Genomic DNA, 16,955 nt, shown 5'->3' with positions numbered 1-16,955 from the left:
ATAACACAGAATTGATTGAATTAGTAGAGAAGAAGAACACATAAATATCCCAAATAAAGCAGAGAGAAACAAAGATCATCTTCAACCCAATCCAAAAGATACAACTAGATTTCAGAAACAAAGTCGTAGTAATTACAAACTTGATTTGATAGATATATAACCAATGGATTGAATTGAAAAAGAAACCTTAATCGCTGATCGAGATTGACAAGAGATTTATCAACAAAGCCAAACGTAATTGATCTTCTAGGACTGGGAGCAAAGCAGAGAGCTCGAGAGGTAGAAGCATCAGTGAAGCAAAGAGCAGAACCAGAAGCAGAGGCCATAGCAGCAGCCATAGCTGATATATCCCAGTATTTCAGGAAAGGAAACAAAAAAAAAGAGAGGAAAACGTTAGAGAGGAGTAGTAGTGAAGAAGAAGATGAAGAGCCTCTGGACAGTTCTCGTGTTATCCGCCATGAAAGGATAATAAAAGGATATCGGAGACACACACTTACTCACACACACACACACACACACAAATTGTCTTGTTATATTATCTTCAACGTTAGATCGCCATTTCTCTTGCTTTCCTTTTCCTTTGTTTTCTTTCCTTCCCCACTTTATTAAAAAACTTTGGTCTTTCTTTTTTTTTTTTTTTTTTCTTNGACGTGTTCACAAGTCACAACTTGGGTGATGTTATATTTAGTCGGTCGGCCAACATTAATTTAATGGAATCATATTAGTGAAGACAAATATTTAATTTGATATGAGTTGTAGTCTATATTGTAACAATCTCAGTGAAAAATCATTTTTAATTACTTTATACATTTAGCCTAGTCTTTTGATGAGCACACATCTAGTGGGAGGGAGTACGGAGTACCTAAAAAGATATGGGAGACACACACTCACACACACACACACAAATTGTATTGTTATTATCTTTAACGGTAGATCGCCATTTCTCTTGCTTTCCCTTTCCTTGTTTTCTTTCTTTCTTGGGATACTTGTTAAAAATGCCACTTTTTGAAAAAAATATTTTGGATATACCATTTTTCGAAAAGTTTACGAATATTACCACTTTTGAGAAGGAAAAAAATACGTATTTTTGGTTTTTTTTCAAAATACAATACATACTTAATACCAAATACTAAATCCTAAGAATAAATAGAACCGAATAAACCCAAACATAACAAATAAAACACATGTTTAATCAAATTTTTGTAACCTAAAAAATGGTAAAATCCACAAACTATTCAAAAAGTGGTAAAATCCACAATAACCACTCCAAAAAATGGTTTTCTCATAATTGATTCTTCTTTCCTTCCCCCACTTTATTATTAAAATATTGGTCTTTCTTTTTTTTTTGCTTATTCATTTTTGACAATTCGACAAATTTCGTTATTCTATTGGCCCCAATTTTATCGGATGTGACATTCTCTATTGGCTCTTACTTTACCGCGTAGTTAAATAAAATTAGATGGCGTTAAAGTTTTTTTTAAACTATAGTATTAGTTTGACCTAAAAAAAAAAAAAGAAAATGCTTGTTTTGCTAGTTGGCTACCTAACTATAAACCTACATATATAACAAAGTTGGAAAAAAAAATCGTGGGATCAAAACCATAAATTAAATAATATAATTATTTCTCGTGATTAAAAAAGTTAAAACAAATAACTTGATATTTTTACAAAATAGTTATCTCATACCTTATACTACATATATCGGCGGATATCAATAAAATAAATATTCGTTTATTGATTAGAAAAACTAACGATATTTCTATATCAAATGTATTAAAAAAATAAATTATAGCTGGCAAAAAGAAAACAAATTACACAAACGAGAAGGTTAAATAGATACGTGACGTAATCATATCAGGAAATGGACTCAAATCTTTTCATCTCAAACACGCTATATATCTGTCGGCCCATTCAATAATGGGCTTAAAGTCATAAGTAAAAAAATAAGTCAAAAATTACAAGTTTGCCACTTAGTTAGCTCGCTCGCTGCTTCAGCCCCTCTTTCCTTTTGGTCGTCAGATTTGCGTCCAAATCCCTCCCTAAAACCTTTGACGGTGACGAGAGAGTGTGTGTGTGAGTGAGAGAGAGAGAGAGAGAGAGACGAAGCCAGCGAAATGTGGAGGCCCCTCGTAAGAATCGCCGCCGGGAATCTAAAATTGAATCGGAGTTCTTCGATTCTAAATGATACCGTTTCTCATTTCTCAGCGCCGAACTCAGCCGCCGCCGTGGGAACACTTGTCCCGAGTTTAGATCATGCGCATCATCGATGCTTTTCATCTTCCAAGAGTACGAAATCTTCAATCACCAAGACGAAGAAGGCTGAAGGCAAAAAATCCAAACCTAAAGGCGGCGGCGATCCTAATGCAGCCGGAGCCGAGGACGGAGAGTTTGGAGCCGGCGGTGGAGATGACCTCGAAGCCGGTCGAGCCAAAAGGTTAGCTGATGATGAGAAGATCCCGTCTCTAGATGTAGGTCCTAATGGAAGGCCTCTCTTTACTCCCAAAGATACTACACTATCGCAGCTTTCTCATAAGGATATCGGCTCCTACTTCAAATTCGAGTAATCTCAAATTCTATCTGATATTCTTCTGTTAATATTTTTCAGAATTTTTTTTGTATGTATCATTGTGTGTGTTGATGTTTATGTATAATGTGGAAATGTTATAGTGAGGCAGCTTTGGAAACAGTTCTGCCGGAGGGTTTGGCTTCAGGGATTAAAGATGAGTTTAAGGAATCATGGAGACCTGCTTTGCTTGTGAGAAAAAGTTTCTTGTCTCTTAGGGATAATTTCAGACGCATTGCTGATCCTCCCATGTGGCCAAGTGACGGTAAAGGTGAGTCTTTTTTTGTTGATCCTTTTTGTCCGTTAGGTTGTTTTCTTTAAGTATAGTAGCAGGTTGTATTTTCTCCTTAGAAACGTAAGCAATGTAGTCTGTTGGCTTAGTCTTGCTTGTCATATGACCTTATTTGGGATCTGTAATGCCGTTAAGTTTTTTTTAATCATTGCTTCTCTTTTTGGGTAAAAGGTGTCAAACTTAAGAAACAGATTGTCTTGGATGGCCCTGTTAAATGTGGAAAGAGTATTGCTTTGGCGATGCTTGTTCATTGGGCACGTGATGAAGGCTGGCTAGTTTTATATGCGCCGAAAGGACGTGACTGGGCTCATGGAGGTTACTTCTACAAGAATCCTCATTCAGGTTTATGGGACACTCCTCTGCAAGCTGAGAGTATTCTCAAGGCAAGATTTCACATGACTCCTCTTTGCCAATGGAATTCATCCTAGTTTAGGAGTATCTCTTAATTAAAAGTTAACTTCTGTAGGACTTTGTCAAGTTCAATGAATCCCGCTTAAGAGAGTTAAGGTGCAAAATTCATGATCCCATCGTGCTTGGAGAGGGTGCGGGTGTTGGATACTTGAAAGGAGCAGATACTATGCCAGTTCCAGAGCATTCAACTCTGTATGACCTTGTGCAAATGGGGATTAAGAGCACTCATGCATCTGTTAATGTTGTCGTGCGACTTAGAAAAGAACTCTCACTCGTAAAAGATGTACCTGTGTTGATTGCAATTGATCAAGTTAGTCCCCGGATTTCCCTTTTGTGATACCATATGATATTATTTTAAAGCTGCATCATTTGCCACTAGTGTTAATTTTGTTTGTTTTGACTCGTCTTACAGTATAACAGTTGGTTTACATTCAGTGAGTTTGAGGAGCCTGTAACACCACGTTCTTGCCGACCTATACATGCCAGAGAACTTACAACGGTGGATTTTTCTTCCAAATTCTATCTGATTCAGAGAAATAAAGAAAACCCCAATTCACTCAATTCTTTTGGCAGGTGAATGCTTTCAGAAGCATGATGCATGAAGATATGATGGTGGGTGCATTTTCACATTCAACAGCAGTGGGAAAACTACGTAAAGACTTGCCAGATGTTCCAGTTGATGCTCGTCTGCCTTTCCCACGTTATTCTTTGGAAGAAGCAGAAGCTGTCTGCTATTACTATCTTAGGTGAGTTACATGAAACCATTTCGATGTCTTAAGAGATGATAGTACTCAGCTCTGTAGTCCTCTCTACTTATCAAACCCCCCTTTTTAGTTTTGGTTCATCATGGAGTTTATCTACTTGAGGCGATGTATTAAAGTAAATATTGATTTCATGAATCTGCTATTGTTTCAGGCAAAGACTAGTTCGGCGTGAAGTATTCACAGAAGAAAACTGGAAGAAGATATACTATTTGGCAAATGGAAATGGAGCTGAGATGCGTTGGTTAGCCCCTTTCATGCGTTGACGTTGGTTAGTCCCCCATTGTTGCGTTGAGAAGCAAACACACAAACAAACAAAAATAGATTGTGATTTTGATTACATTAATGTCGCCTTTGCCGGTGTTTTAAGTTATCCAATTAGTTTGGGAAAGAAACTCGTTTCAATGACCTTTCTGAATTAAAGGAAGATTTCTGTTGTTTGCGTTCGTAGTTTTTAGGTTTTGGTTGTCTGTAAAACACTGGTTTTTGAACCTAAATTTCTTTTTAATAAAGTCAGTGCCTCTCATTTATTAGTTGACAACAATGTAGTCATGTAGAAATGGGGAAATATAAGAAAAGATATGAACTCACTATTTAATGGAAAAAATAAAATTGGTTTGCCTATTTATTCTGTGGATTAGGAATACAAAAATAGCATATAACATGACATGGACAGATAGGGTTTAGAAAGAACAGCAAAAAGTTTTGTTTTCACAAAAGGAAAGATTTAGACAACATAACACCTTGAGAAAAATACACAAGTTCTATTGAAAAAAGAATTGACTTGAAGAGCTATACAAACCAAATGGTGAAGAAGAAGAAGAATAAGAAGAAAAAACAATTAGCTCATCTTGAGAAAATGAAACCACACCCTCCACCATCAACATCACCATCACCATCACCATCACCATCACCATCACCATCACCATCCTAACCGTAATAAGTCCGAGAACACAGAAAAAAATTAATGAGAATTAAAAAGAAAGAAAATAACACTACAACCACCAACAAACGAACCCACCAGGAAGATCACATTTTCCAGATTCATGAAAAAATATTTAATGAACCCAAACTCGGATGGTGATGATGATGATGATGACTCAAACCGGTATGGCATCGACGTTCGATGAGTCTTCACATCTCAATACGATTCCTTCAAGACTTGTAGGGAATGTACATCTCCTCCATTGCCAACCAGCTGCAAGTGGCTCAGATGAGGGAACTATCATTAACACATTATCGTTTCTCTGCACCACTCCAATCACACTCACTGTGCTTCCTTCTTTTATATACCTGAAATTGAAATCCAAGAATCAGGATCTAAGCTTTTTTATTACTGTTAAGTTTTTACTACTGCAAGAGTTGTTAATGAAGTGCTTGTTCAGTACCCTTCTTTGAGCCGCATTATTCGATCATCGCTTGTTAGATTCTTCTTGTTTAACCATCGAACAAATTCGGGAGACAATTGCTCGCTTCCTTGCTTAAAATCGATGACAGCAGAATCATCTACAAGAGGTGTTACCTTTGCACCGTTTCCGGTTTTGACTAAGGCTCTGAGCCCAGATTGAAAATCAGAAATGTACAAGTCCACCACATGTCTCTGCCACATAATAAAGCAAGGAAGTGTTCTTTGATGACATTGAGGAAGATAATATAACATTTCCTATCTGAAAACGAGATACTGGGGGAATAACTAACCTCTGATGATCGCAGTCCCCATGTGAAGTGACGATGGGAAGAATTGGCTGGTTTTGAACCCCATCCACGATACTCGTAAAGACATGTCGACGTGTACACACATCTGGGAACTCTTTGGAAGGATGACTCAAGCGGTACATTACCACAAGTAACCACCTTTAAACCATAAAACAAGAATCAAGGTCATGAACATAACAAGTCAAGATTACAAATGCATTCCAATATCTGCTTTCTATCCATCCAAATATGTTTTATTCCACTATTCTAAACAGCTATATCCTTCTCTCAATTGCAGCCAAATAATTTATTGTATGATCAGAGACCGAAGTCACATTTCTGGCAAGTAGACAAGCAACAGAAAGATAAACCACAAAATAGTCAATTGTAGGACTGGCGAGCGGATGCTTACCCCAGTGACCTTCACGTATTGACCATTTTTGGCGGTTCTAAGATCAGCATCAGGATAACGAGCAATGAAATCGGTGACACCACGTCTCCCCCAACACATATTCCAAATAAAAAGCGCAGCAACAACTATGAACAAGATGGCGACAACAACGAGGAGAATTGGGTTGTGAACTGCTCCAAGAATGAAGCCTCCGGCAAGGAACCCCATTACGAATATAAGAACAACCAACCACAGCACAGGCTTTGGGAAGCTCTTCAAGCAGGAAAAGTCATCTTCTGGACCAAGGGTAGTTACCGCCTGGTTGTGGACAACAGAAGGCATATGTGACTTCATCAAACCAGAAGAGTCTAGAGGACCAGACACCTTCCTGGGTGCCCCAGATGAATTCAGAGGACCTGATGTAATAGGCCCAGAGGTTATGAGACCTGTAGCTGGGAGAATAGGAATAGGTCCGGAATTTTGCCGTGTTACACCACCAGATTGCGGTCCAGATGATTTCTTCAAAGGCTCTCCATGCTTAGATAAAGGTCCAGAGTTGGTTTTCTTCATAGAAACAGAACCAGCAGAAGCTAAAGAGCCAGACATACGGCCAGTGGCAATAGGAGCACCTGGACCAGATTGAGCAGTTCCTGCAAATGAGCCAGACCTTGAAGGAGCACCAGTTATGGGGCCAGACTTCCTTGACTTAGTCCCATCTGTTGGAATATCAAACATCTTCCCCAATTCTCCTGATCTCTTGATATCGCCACCCGTGTAAGGCATGGCTACTGCGCTCATGGTTGGAGGACGTTCTTTGGGTTGCTCAGGGCGACCAGACACAAATAGCCCATTGCTGAGCTGATGAGATGGGTATCTCGAACCCATTTTGGTTACTTGAAAGAAAACCCAGAGCAAACTACTCTGAACACCACACTTTGTTCTAACGTAAGAATTTCAAATCCTACAGCAAAAAAAACAAAAAGAAAAAAAGAAACAGAGGAAGAAGTAGTGAGCAATGATGGCTCAAATGCATAACTGCTTCACATGTATAGAGATAACAAACATTATAAAAATGAAGAAAAAGTCCTCTCGTCAGATTAAGATTGTGACGGATGAAACAATGGGCAAATATCACAAATCAGGAATAACAAAAAGCTTCAAAGACAGAGACCTATGCCGACAACTAACAAGCTAGCCGCCAGAAGTGAGTTTTTATTATTACACAGAAAGCAGAACAGCCATTTGTATTCTTAAATGGACCACTATAAGTATAGGCTCAGATCTCTAAGTTTCTTTCTACCAGCGGCGATTATTATTAACCAGGGATTGTGACTAGTTGCAATCTAAAAAAACGTTTCCTAAAACAAGAGAATCAGCAGAACAACAAATAAATCGAATGCTCAGAATCCAAATTATAGAAAATTTCCAAATACTACCCAAAAAAAAGATCGGTGGACTTATCACTTGAAAAATTCAACGCCGTATCCATACACACACACACCAAACAAAGGAGTTCTCTCAGATTCCGAAACAGTTTCCATTTCAAGTAAAATTACCCAGAAATCAAATAGTATACAAAAGTGTGAAATCTAGATCGCCATTTCCCAAACAAATCCCCGAAAATAGCCCTAAAACTAGAATCAGGTGAAAATGCAAAAAAAAAAAAAAAAAAAAAAAAAAAAAGGGAAAAACCCCAAAAATGAAAAGATAAAACACGATCATCCCCCAAGAAAGAATCGAATCTAGGAAAATGACAAGAAACGGAGGAGGTGGGATTGATTGGTACCTGAGTAGTAGGAGTATTGTTGTAAGTTTCCGGAGAAAAAATGCAGCTAAGCTATCAGGAAGATGAAGTAATTGCTATTTTATTGTTGTAAGAGTGACAGTAGAAGACGAAGCGGAAGCAATACTGGGGAAGCCAAGATCCCATCACCGGCTCTTCTCTCCGTCGTGTGGATCTCGATCTCTCTCTCTCTCTCTCTCTCTCTCTCTCTCTCTCTCTCTCTCTCTCTATTTCTGCCGCAACAACTGATGAGTTGTCTCAGTCTCTCTCTCCCTCTCTCTTTCTCTCTCTAAAAGGGCTAAGATTTTTTTTTTTTTTTAATTTTTAATTGTCGACCAAACTGATAGGAAGAGAGGAAGAAGAAACACTCTGTGTACTTTTTTTCTTTAGAAGAGAAACAAAAAAAAAAAAATGTAAATTCAAATAATATAATGTAATGTTTTTTTCAATATCGACATTACGAAAACGTATTTTTATCATCATTTGAAAGATTTAATCATTTGTAAATAAGCTTCTTTCCACCTAACCTTTTTGTATAAATTAGTTGGTCTTTCTGTTTATAAATCTACAATATTTATAGATTTTATTATAGCAAGGGAATATAATACATCTAAATCATGGGAATAAAACTATCTAAAAATAACTCATCCTTTAATCCATTTTTAATTGCTCGTAGGAAAAATAATCTTTTTAATTGTTTCTGTAAATAAACCACAAAAAAAAAAAGTTGGATTATACAAGAAGAACTGTTACATTTACGGCGATTTGTTTTCCATAGACATAATTTATAAACTCTGTTCGATAGTGTGTTTATACAGTCTGATGTTTATGTGGGCGATTAGATTTGTCAAATGTCTTTATTTTTGCTCCTTGGTAATTGAAGTCGGCCAAAATAAGAAAATACACCCACACATATATTTGGTACACGATAAGAGATGTTTTCTTTTCCTCAAGGCAGAGACGTGTTATTGGTTTGTTTTATTTGGTCGATTGGGTTAAGTTAATCTATTGAATTTGAAAGCTTTTCTTTCAAGCAAAGTAAAATTCGTAATTATGATTGGTCACATCGACTGGTTAGTCAATCTATTACCCCGTTAATCAAGCTCTATCATAACTCTTAGTATGATTTAATCTGTATCTTGAAAACTTAACATCTAAGACTATAAGAGCTTAGGTTACATCAACTATTTTAATCAGAGAGATATATACACAAAATTTATGATTCCTTTTTGCAGAGCATGTGGTTTCATTCATTAGCATGCATAATGCGAAAAACCTCGACGCGCGAAAGACACGTAGTCGCTAATAATGTTACTCATTTATAATGATTGAAGCAAGACGAAAACAACATTATATATATACTAAATAAACTAGATGTTTCTTAAAAATGAAATAACCAGAGAACAATTTTGAGTCAGGCCCTTCATATTAAAATATCTATAAATAATAAACACACAAACGTGGTTACCTGTCTTGATGCTCTTTGGACTGTTTAGTTTACTTTATCTTAATCAAATCAAAACCAAAGGTGTATAGGTCTCGTCATTTTAACATTTTTAAAAATCACAACTTGACACTGTTGTATACTATATAACAGAATATAAAAATATCAGTCACTTCTTGATTTTTCAAATTTGGGAATTTAATAATTGTTAATCATGATTAATCACCTAATGCCGTGCCATTACGTTGGACTACCAAACCAATTAGAGTTTTACGCTTTTCTTTTGTCGTGACATAATTTCGAAATGATAAATCGAAACGGTCGGAGAAGACCGGTTAGCTCAACTAAAATAAACCGGTCGGTTCAAAAATGAAAAAACGAAATAATCTGAAAGTGGTGAAACACCACGTGTCTCAGTGTTCCATGGGCCACCTCATTCACCGATTCACGTCGGTAGTTTTGTCGTTGCGTGCTTAACCCGTTGGACGCGTGGTATGTCCCTACCAAGACTTTATGGCCGACTCACTTGGCAAACTCAAACCCTTTAAGTTTTGAGTTTCATCCTTTAGCTTTCTCTTACTGCATTAATTTAAAAACAGAAAAAAACAACTAAAATAACATCAAAAGATGGCTGAAATAGTAAAGCATGGGAAAGGTTTTCACCTGCTATGCATATTATCTATCTTCTTCATCCTCTTCGTATTATCAGTACACGTTTCGGCTGATGTCGATTCTCATATGAGAGGGGTGCCAAGTGAAGATAAAACGACGACGGTCTGGCTAACTAAGATTAGAAGTACTGGTAAAAATTACTGGGCCAAACTCAGAGAGACTTTGGATCGTGGACAGTCCCACTTCTTTCCTCCGAACACATAGTAAGTACTAGATAAATTACTCTCAACTCTTCGTTTGGTTCGGAGAATCTTTGTTTTGAACCGTTTCTTGTATATATATGTATAGCTTTACAGGAAAGAATGATGCCCCGATGGGAGCCGGTGAAAATATGAAAGAAGCGGCGACGAGGAGCTTTGAGAATAGTAAAGCGACGGTGGAGGAAGCTGCTAGATCAGCGGCGGAAGTGGTGAGCGACTCGGCGGAAGCGGTCAAAGAAAAAGTGAAGAGGAGCTTTTCCGGTGGAGCGACGCCGCACCCGACGGGTTCTGAAGAGCTATAAATTAATACGCCTGTCGTCTTTAGGTTACGGGACCCTTTTATTAATGAAAATAATCAGTGTGTTTTGTGTGTTTTGTTCTATTGAGTATTAAACGACGCAGTTTTGGGGGATGATATCTCCGATCCACACTCCACAGCGTATGCTTGTTTCTCTTGTATGCATAACCACATCACATGGTTTCTCTTGTATACGACGACCAGATCCACATGAACTTATCCTTCTTCGTATTTGTTCACGAATATAATAATATTTTAAAGATTCTACATTTTGATGAAACAAAACTGGGATCTAACGAATGTGTTTTTTGCATTGAGGATTCGAGAACTCATAATCCATATCTAAAACCTATAAGGTTAATTATTAACCTAGAAGGAAACGTAGCCTAGTAACTATAAAAGGATGGGTTGTCCACAAGTTAAAGGGAGGGATTAGTCCCTCTCGTGTATGCTATAAAGTAATAGTGTTCTTCTACGTAAGACCATCGACGCAAAATATCTAATACACACTTTAACAAAAGAAAATTCCAATACGGTCGAAAAATATATGTCTGTTCCAGAAATATCTATATAATATTTTTAAAAGGCTGGAAATATAATACAGTACTACCAATAAGACCAACCAATTATTGTGATATATGACGGTGATTCAACTAGTCTTCGTTGCTGAAAAATAGATATTTTCCATCACGTTAGAATTTAGATACACCTTTTATTTGTTTAATTTTTTACTTGTAATAAGAGATTAAAATAGTGATGAGAGACATACATACGTATTTGGTTTTTTTACATCTTTCACAGTCTTGGTTGTTTGGAGGTACGGTAACAAAGATAAACACAATTTAAATTTCGGTCCAGATTCATACGTTTAAACAATAATACGTATCTTGTTCATACATCAGTCTATGTAACGCCCCTAGGATTTAAAAAAGTCTAACCATGGGCGTCCTAGTAAATCCGTAGTACTTTAAAACGACAGCTAATTCAGTTTTAAGTCGGCTGAAAAGTAAAATAAAACAAAAAATAATTACGATAAAAAGGTGGGAAAAAACAAAGCTTTGTCTCAACATTATCCAAAACTTAATTACAGCGTTGAAACCGAAACCCCGATCTCGTTCGTCGCTCTTTCCTATTCTCTAGATGATGATGATGGCTCGATCTCTTTCTCTCTCTAAAGGCCGTCTCGCCACCGCCGCTGCATCGTCCTCTCTCCTCCCTTCATCATCACACCTCGTCTCTTCCCGATCACAATCCTCCCGTCGCCGTGTCGATCTGTACGAAATCGATACCGCTGAGGCGTCGCAATCGCCGTCTGATCCTTTGATTCAGAAGCTAGAGGACGCCGTTCACCGGATATTCGTACGCCGATCTGCTCCTGATTGGCTCCCTTTTGTTCCCGGTGCTTCGTATTGGGTGCCTCCTTCTGGATCTGGAACCCAGTCTAATGGAATCGCTCAGCTCGTTGTGAAGCTCGCGAATCCGTTAACCGACGAAGGATCTTTATCTGCGAATTCTTCTCATGGATGGCCTTCCTCTGATTATTTCCTTAAAGGTTCTTATATTTGTTACATACCTATCTGGATTTGATGAAAAATGCGATTTCATGGTTTTTTAATCAGTGCTTGTTGATAATCCAATTTTTGATTAGGGATTGGAGTGTTTAATATGTTTAAGCTTTTTAATCATCGTTAGCTAGTTATTGCTCGATGTTGTTGTTACAGGTTCTGATTGGGATGTGATTTATATTTAGAGAATCATTATTCATTAGGGAGTAGCGAATGTGGTGGAACAGGTTCTTTTTAATAGATAGCTGTGTGTTCTGTGAATCGATTTTGGTGTCGGTCATTCATTATTAACATTATTGTTTTGTTCCTTCGGGGTGGTTTATTTAGGTGGTACACCTAAGTTGATGGAGAACATGACCGACAACACAGTTTCAACTACTGAGTCTCACTCCGAGGACGAGGAAGTGTAAAACATAACCCCACTTCTCGTTTGGGTGAGTTGATTCAACTAAACTTAAGTTATGATGACCTTAATAATGGAATGATCAAACCACATTTCTGTATTCCAAAATTATATTTTAAGGTATTATGATTTGTTGTGTTTTCAGGGATCTGTAGATTTGTCAAGTGCAGGAGCCACCGGGACAATGAATTCAGACGTCCAAGAGCAAGTGCAAAGATGCGATATAGACGAACCATCTTTCTCTATCTGATCCCGAAATGTGGGAAAATTGAATAAAGAGTAGTTTGTTGTAGGTTTGTAGCATTTCCTTCTGTTTTAAATTTGTAACCTGTTCCTTTTCAACAGTTGGTGTGTATATATATTTCTCTTTCCTTGCTCTTTCAGTTATTAACAAGTTGTTTATGTTAATTAGAAATATGAGGTAATCTAACATGGTACGGTTTTTATACTTTGACGAAAAGAAATTGCAATCTAATTTTCCATTTCGTCTCTCTCATTCATCCCCTTCTCTTGCGTTTTGTTATTATGCGTATTCTCTCTGGTTCCTGTACAAATGAGAAATGGTACGTACATCAATCAGCTCAGGCAAAACCTCTTCTGTTCCAATATTCGAGACTTTGATGGATGGTAAGGAACTCACGTTAGAAAGGAATAAGAATTGGATAGGAGACGGGTTTGGTAGAGAGCAGAAGCAGTGAAGCTTGATTTTGTGATAAATTGTAAACTAGTGCTCACATTTTTGATGATACAACCTATAAAATGTATAATTACAGCGCCAAGCCAATTGTACATTATACATATCCCTCCAACTCAACCAACAGAAACAGCTAAATTATCGTCGGAATCAGAAACATCCACGTTCTCTGTGAAATCTGATCTCCATTTCTCAAAAACAGATCTAAACTCAGAGAAATTTCTGCGATATCGAGACAATAGACTAATAACTTTAAACTTAGTATTAGGATCCAACTCAACTCCCTCCTCAATGCATTCCCGTAAAATCTTTTTCACTTTCTCATTCTCTTTCTCCTTGCACAAACCAGAGATAAGAGTCCGGTAAGTCCTTCGATTCGGAGAAACCCCATCTTCTTTCATCTCGTGAAACAAAGACCAAGCTTCATCGATCCTATTCGCACGCACAAGTCCCTTCATAGCTACTGTATACGACACAACATCTAAAGGATACTTCTCCAAGATGCAACGTTTAAACAAATGAATCGCGGTAGTGTATTCACCAAGCTCTATGAGACTGTCGATTACCGCAGTATGAAAATGAGCATCGAGACATTTGTTCTCCCGGATTATGATCTCATACATCTTAACAGCCTCGCGAGATGCTCCTCCTCGACAAAGCGCAGTAAGATAACCAGTAAATGTATAACAATCCAAGGCAAAGTCCTTGTTAGACATGCTGCGGAGTACTTTCAACGCGTACAGATTGTGGCCAACTTTGCTGAAACAGTTCAAGAGTATGTTTCCAGTTACCAGATCAAAATCTGTTCCTATACCGCTGGCGATCCTAGGAACGAGATCGAACTCCCTGGACAAAGATAGACTAGACAGTATTGAAGCAAAAGTATACTGATCCGCCACAAGTTTCCTTTTTTGCAAACTGGTGAAAACGTTACGAGCTTCTTCGAATCTTCCGAGTCTAGTGAATGTTTGTATCATCATATTGCAAAGAACAATATCTGGAGCTAAACCTTGGGATTGCACAATACTTAGCAAACTAAACGCTTCGTTAACCATTCCGAAATCCATAAACCCTTTGATCAGACTAGTATATGTCACGAGATTGAGAGAGCAACCGACCTGAATCATCTTATTGAACAGATCAACCGCCTTTTGCGGCTCTCCTGATCGAAAACAACCACTAACCAACATGTTCCAGACATGAACAGAAACAGAGATTCCACTATATATCATCAATCCAACCACTTGAAACCCTTGAGCGACGCAGCCTTTTCTACAGCACAGTCTAATAATCTGGCCAAACCTCTCACCGTTAGGATAAAAACCTTCTCTAATCATCATCTTCAAAACTATCTTAACCATAACTAAATACTCTCTACTGCAAAAATGACACAACGCAATGTCGAAACTAAAGAAATTTCGAAAACGTATCCCTTCGAAAATTTCAAGAGCTCCATAAAGAAGATTGAGTTTGAAATGAACATCCATCATCATATTCATGGCACGAGCGTTGGGCACATAACCGAAACCATTCATGCCATTGTAAACCTCGATAGCCTTATCATAGATATGACCACGCCAAAAGATCTCCAACAGTAACAAGAAAACACGAGGCTTAATCTCACAACCAGATAGCTTCAGTTCCTCTATGACTCGATCAATGCTATTGTATTGACGAGTTAGTTTCTCAACAACACTAACCATGTGATCAAATGCTCGATCATCGTGGAAGTAGTTGTTCTGCTTCGCGCACCAGAAGAAGTAATTCAAAGTTTTGAGATCGGATGGTGATTCTCGTAAGTAAGAATACACATTATCGTGCGTGAGTGGTGGCTTCGGAGCAATTCTTGGAGAGTATTCACTTGGCTTCGTGGTGAAATGATCTTGAATCGAAGAGAAACTGAGTGTGTTAAGGATTCTCTTCCTCTGCTTCACCCAATTGCATCTCCATAGCATTTTACCCGCGACTCCAAGGTCCTAACCATGAAACGAATTTTTCTCGGGAAAGTGGGAACTTTTCTGAGAAACCCAATTGAGATCGAGGACAAAGTTTGCGACTTTGAAAGGAAAAAAAACCGCCGGCGAGATTAGTGAAAGCAAGAGACGGGGGAAGGGTTTTGGTTGGGTCTGAAGAAGATTTAGGAGGAACACTCGAACTTGCGGCGGAGCCAATAGATGACTATACCGGATCCGGTTCGATTCTTATGGAAATTGGTAGAGTCCGGTTTAAGATTTTGCTATAGTAATGAATTTTTTTTCTTACAGCTTGAGAATCTCCTGAACAGTCACATCATCAACAACATGATGAATTTATAAAAGTTATAGTATCATTTGCTTAGGACATACAGTCATTTAATTGTCAGCAAAACTTTGTTACTTTCTTTCCTTTTAGTTAAAATTGATAGATATAAATTAGGAAAAATATTTATTCAATTAGGAACTGCAAGAATTATTACAACTATCCAAAGCTATGAACATGCGTGGTGAAAAAAAAACAAAAAAATAAGAAGAGAACAAGTTCAGATAGTTTGATTGTAGATCAGAACTCTCAAGGTGTTTCTCGTTCCAAAATCTCTCGGTTTCTTCGGTTCAATTCAGAGTTTCGATCAGAACTCTGAAAAAGCCTGGAGAGACAGAACAAACATAGTCCTGTTGTAGACAGAAGAATTAACAGAGTCAAGAACAATATCTGCAGATACATTTTATAACCGGAAGTAGAAGAAGAAGAAAAGTATCAAAAATAAATATTGAAAGCATCATTCCACATTATCTTTATGTTTATCATTATAAATGCTACAAGATAGCGTTAAGTTAACAATATGGTTAAGAGCAAACCATTATGCTTTTACCTGCATAGGCAATGGTAACACCCGATATGATTCGTCCTAGAGCTGCCAAGAAGTAAAGACAGACCACAACCTGAGAGACATGCATACAGATGTAAAAGCATAAGTATAAAACAAAAGTTCTGATGCAGAGTATAAAACCAGAGAAAACAAAATGACAGGTTTGTAATTCTGCCACTAAGTATAAAACCAGAGAAATGTATTGCATCGGTATGGAAATTGGGTAAAATCACAACTGACAGGTTTCTGCGGAATCTTAGTAAATGGTCTTTTAACCATCTTTTAGGCTTCAATAATGTAAACAAGGAAGAAAAACAGAATGCACTTGCCCTAAGAAATAGCCTCTTGTCATGTCCGGTTGCTGCAACCCGCAGAACGGATTCAGCTGCTCCAACGGTATTAGCTACGCGCGCAACAATGTTACATGCTGTGTCCTGTGATATTTGCCACTCTAATGGATCCACAGGTACTCTTCACACAAAACATATATTTGTTACTTTGTAAATTATTCTACTTTTGAGAATACAAGAGAGTCTTTTTGTAAATCATCAAATCATTTAGACTTTTTCGTGTTGATAACTTATACATACGATTAAATAAGAGGGATGAAAATTGTAGAATTTATGAGTACGACACAGTAAAAAAAAACCCAAAGCTCATGGTTATGAATATCAAAAGCTGATACATTCACACATAAGCTTGAGCTTCGTACCCTAATTCGTTATATTGAAAGGCAAAGCAAATCAAACAAGTGATTATGTGAGATCAAACACAGCATAAGCACACTCAATTTGATCTTGGAACAGATCATACAGCCAAACAAACAATGTCACAATTTTTCACCTTCAACCGGAAAATTGGAGACGTATGATTAATCCCAAAACTCGAAACGATAAGAATTTGGCAGAAAAATCTCAAATTTTAGGGGGCGGGGGGGG

General features: G+C 37.6%; 7 protein-coding genes across 12 annotated transcripts in view; 3 read left to right on the top strand and 4 right to left on the bottom strand.

The window, feature by feature from the left end:
- LOC104740372 (ACT domain-containing protein ACR11) overlaps nucleotides 1–911 on the bottom strand; it is a 2,856-nt gene extending 1,945 nt beyond the window's left edge. The window contains exons 1-2 of one of the 5 annotated variants that reach the window (XM_019236362.1): nucleotides 888–911; nucleotides 187–340 (exon numbers count right to left, since the gene is read on the bottom strand). In XM_019236362.1, the coding sequence (XP_019091907.1) occupies nucleotides 187–338 (152 nt within the window). In that variant the 5' untranslated portion in view covers nucleotides 339–340; nucleotides 888–911. Of the gene's footprint in view, nucleotides 1–186; nucleotides 603–887 lie in introns of those variants that run through there. The other 4 variants (XM_019236363.1, XM_010460939.1, XM_010460938.1 and 1 more) reach the window with 4 other exon arrangements.
- Nucleotides 1,989–4,560, top strand: LOC104740371. Its single transcript, XM_010460937.2, has 7 exons — nucleotides 1,989–2,560; nucleotides 2,668–2,834; nucleotides 3,027–3,238; nucleotides 3,322–3,576; nucleotides 3,679–3,765; nucleotides 3,840–4,012; nucleotides 4,182–4,560. Exons 1-7 carry the CDS (start codon nucleotides 2,115–2,117, stop codon nucleotides 4,291–4,293), a joined length of 1,452 nt encoding a protein of 483 aa, XP_010459239.1. The 5' UTR covers nucleotides 1,989–2,114; the 3' UTR covers nucleotides 4,294–4,560.
- On the bottom strand, nucleotides 4,632–8,194 carry LOC104740370 (uncharacterized membrane protein At1g16860). Its single transcript, XM_010460936.2, has 5 exons — nucleotides 7,900–8,194; nucleotides 6,135–7,074; nucleotides 5,726–5,881; nucleotides 5,416–5,627; nucleotides 4,632–5,320 (listed from the first exon to the last, which is right to left on the bottom strand). The coding sequence occupies exons 2-5, from the start codon at nucleotides 6,996–6,998 to the stop codon at nucleotides 5,128–5,130; spliced, it is 1,425 nt and encodes a 474-aa protein (XP_010459238.1). The 5' UTR covers nucleotides 6,999–7,074; nucleotides 7,900–8,194; the 3' UTR covers nucleotides 4,632–5,127.
- Nucleotides 9,891–10,734, top strand: LOC104740369. Its single transcript, XM_010460935.2, has 2 exons — nucleotides 9,891–10,215; nucleotides 10,301–10,734. The coding sequence occupies exons 1-2, from the start codon at nucleotides 9,968–9,970 to the stop codon at nucleotides 10,512–10,514; spliced, it is 462 nt and encodes a 153-aa protein (XP_010459237.1). The 5' UTR covers nucleotides 9,891–9,967; the 3' UTR covers nucleotides 10,515–10,734.
- LOC104740368 lies at nucleotides 11,509–12,926 on the top strand. 2 transcript variants are annotated; one of them, XR_760178.2, is made up of 4 exons: nucleotides 11,509–12,062; nucleotides 12,232–12,302; nucleotides 12,403–12,509; nucleotides 12,624–12,926. XR_760178.2 is itself a non-coding variant. In XM_010460934.2 (3 exons), the coding sequence occupies exons 1-2, from the start codon at nucleotides 11,651–11,653 to the stop codon at nucleotides 12,483–12,485; spliced, it is 495 nt and encodes a 164-aa protein (XP_010459236.1). In that variant the 5' UTR covers nucleotides 11,510–11,650; the 3' UTR covers nucleotides 12,486–12,509; nucleotides 12,624–12,926. The 2 variants fall into 2 exon arrangements, 1 of the variants encoding a protein (XP_010459236.1); XM_010460934.2 differs by lacking the exon at nucleotides 12,232–12,302 and having other exon boundaries at nucleotides 11,510–12,062.
- Nucleotides 13,153–15,333, bottom strand: LOC104740367 (putative pentatricopeptide repeat-containing protein At1g16830). Its single transcript, XM_019235790.1, has one exon. It carries the CDS (start codon nucleotides 15,125–15,127, stop codon nucleotides 13,289–13,291), a length of 1,839 nt encoding a protein of 612 aa, XP_019091335.1. The 5' UTR covers nucleotides 15,128–15,333; the 3' UTR covers nucleotides 13,153–13,288.
- The window catches only part of LOC104740366 (reticulon-like protein B23), a 2,204-nt gene continuing 828 nt past the window's right edge, over nucleotides 15,580–16,955 (bottom strand). The window contains exons 2-4 of the mRNA XM_010460930.2: nucleotides 16,347–16,488; nucleotides 16,021–16,090; nucleotides 15,580–15,820 (exon numbers count right to left, since the gene is read on the bottom strand). Coding sequence (XP_010459232.1) covers nucleotides 15,720–15,820; nucleotides 16,021–16,090; nucleotides 16,347–16,488 — 313 coding nt within the window. The 3' untranslated portion in view covers nucleotides 15,580–15,719. The remainder of the gene's footprint in view (nucleotides 15,821–16,020; nucleotides 16,091–16,346; nucleotides 16,489–16,955) is intronic.

The sequence above is a fragment of the Camelina sativa genome, chromosome 14, assembly GCF_000633955.1.
Source record: "Camelina sativa cultivar DH55 chromosome 14, Cs, whole genome shotgun sequence".
NCBI lineage: Eukaryota > Viridiplantae > Streptophyta > Magnoliopsida > Brassicales > Brassicaceae > Camelina > Camelina sativa.
The sequence above is the reverse complement of the archived record's forward strand: the minus strand, read 5'-3'. Positions and strand labels throughout refer to the sequence as shown.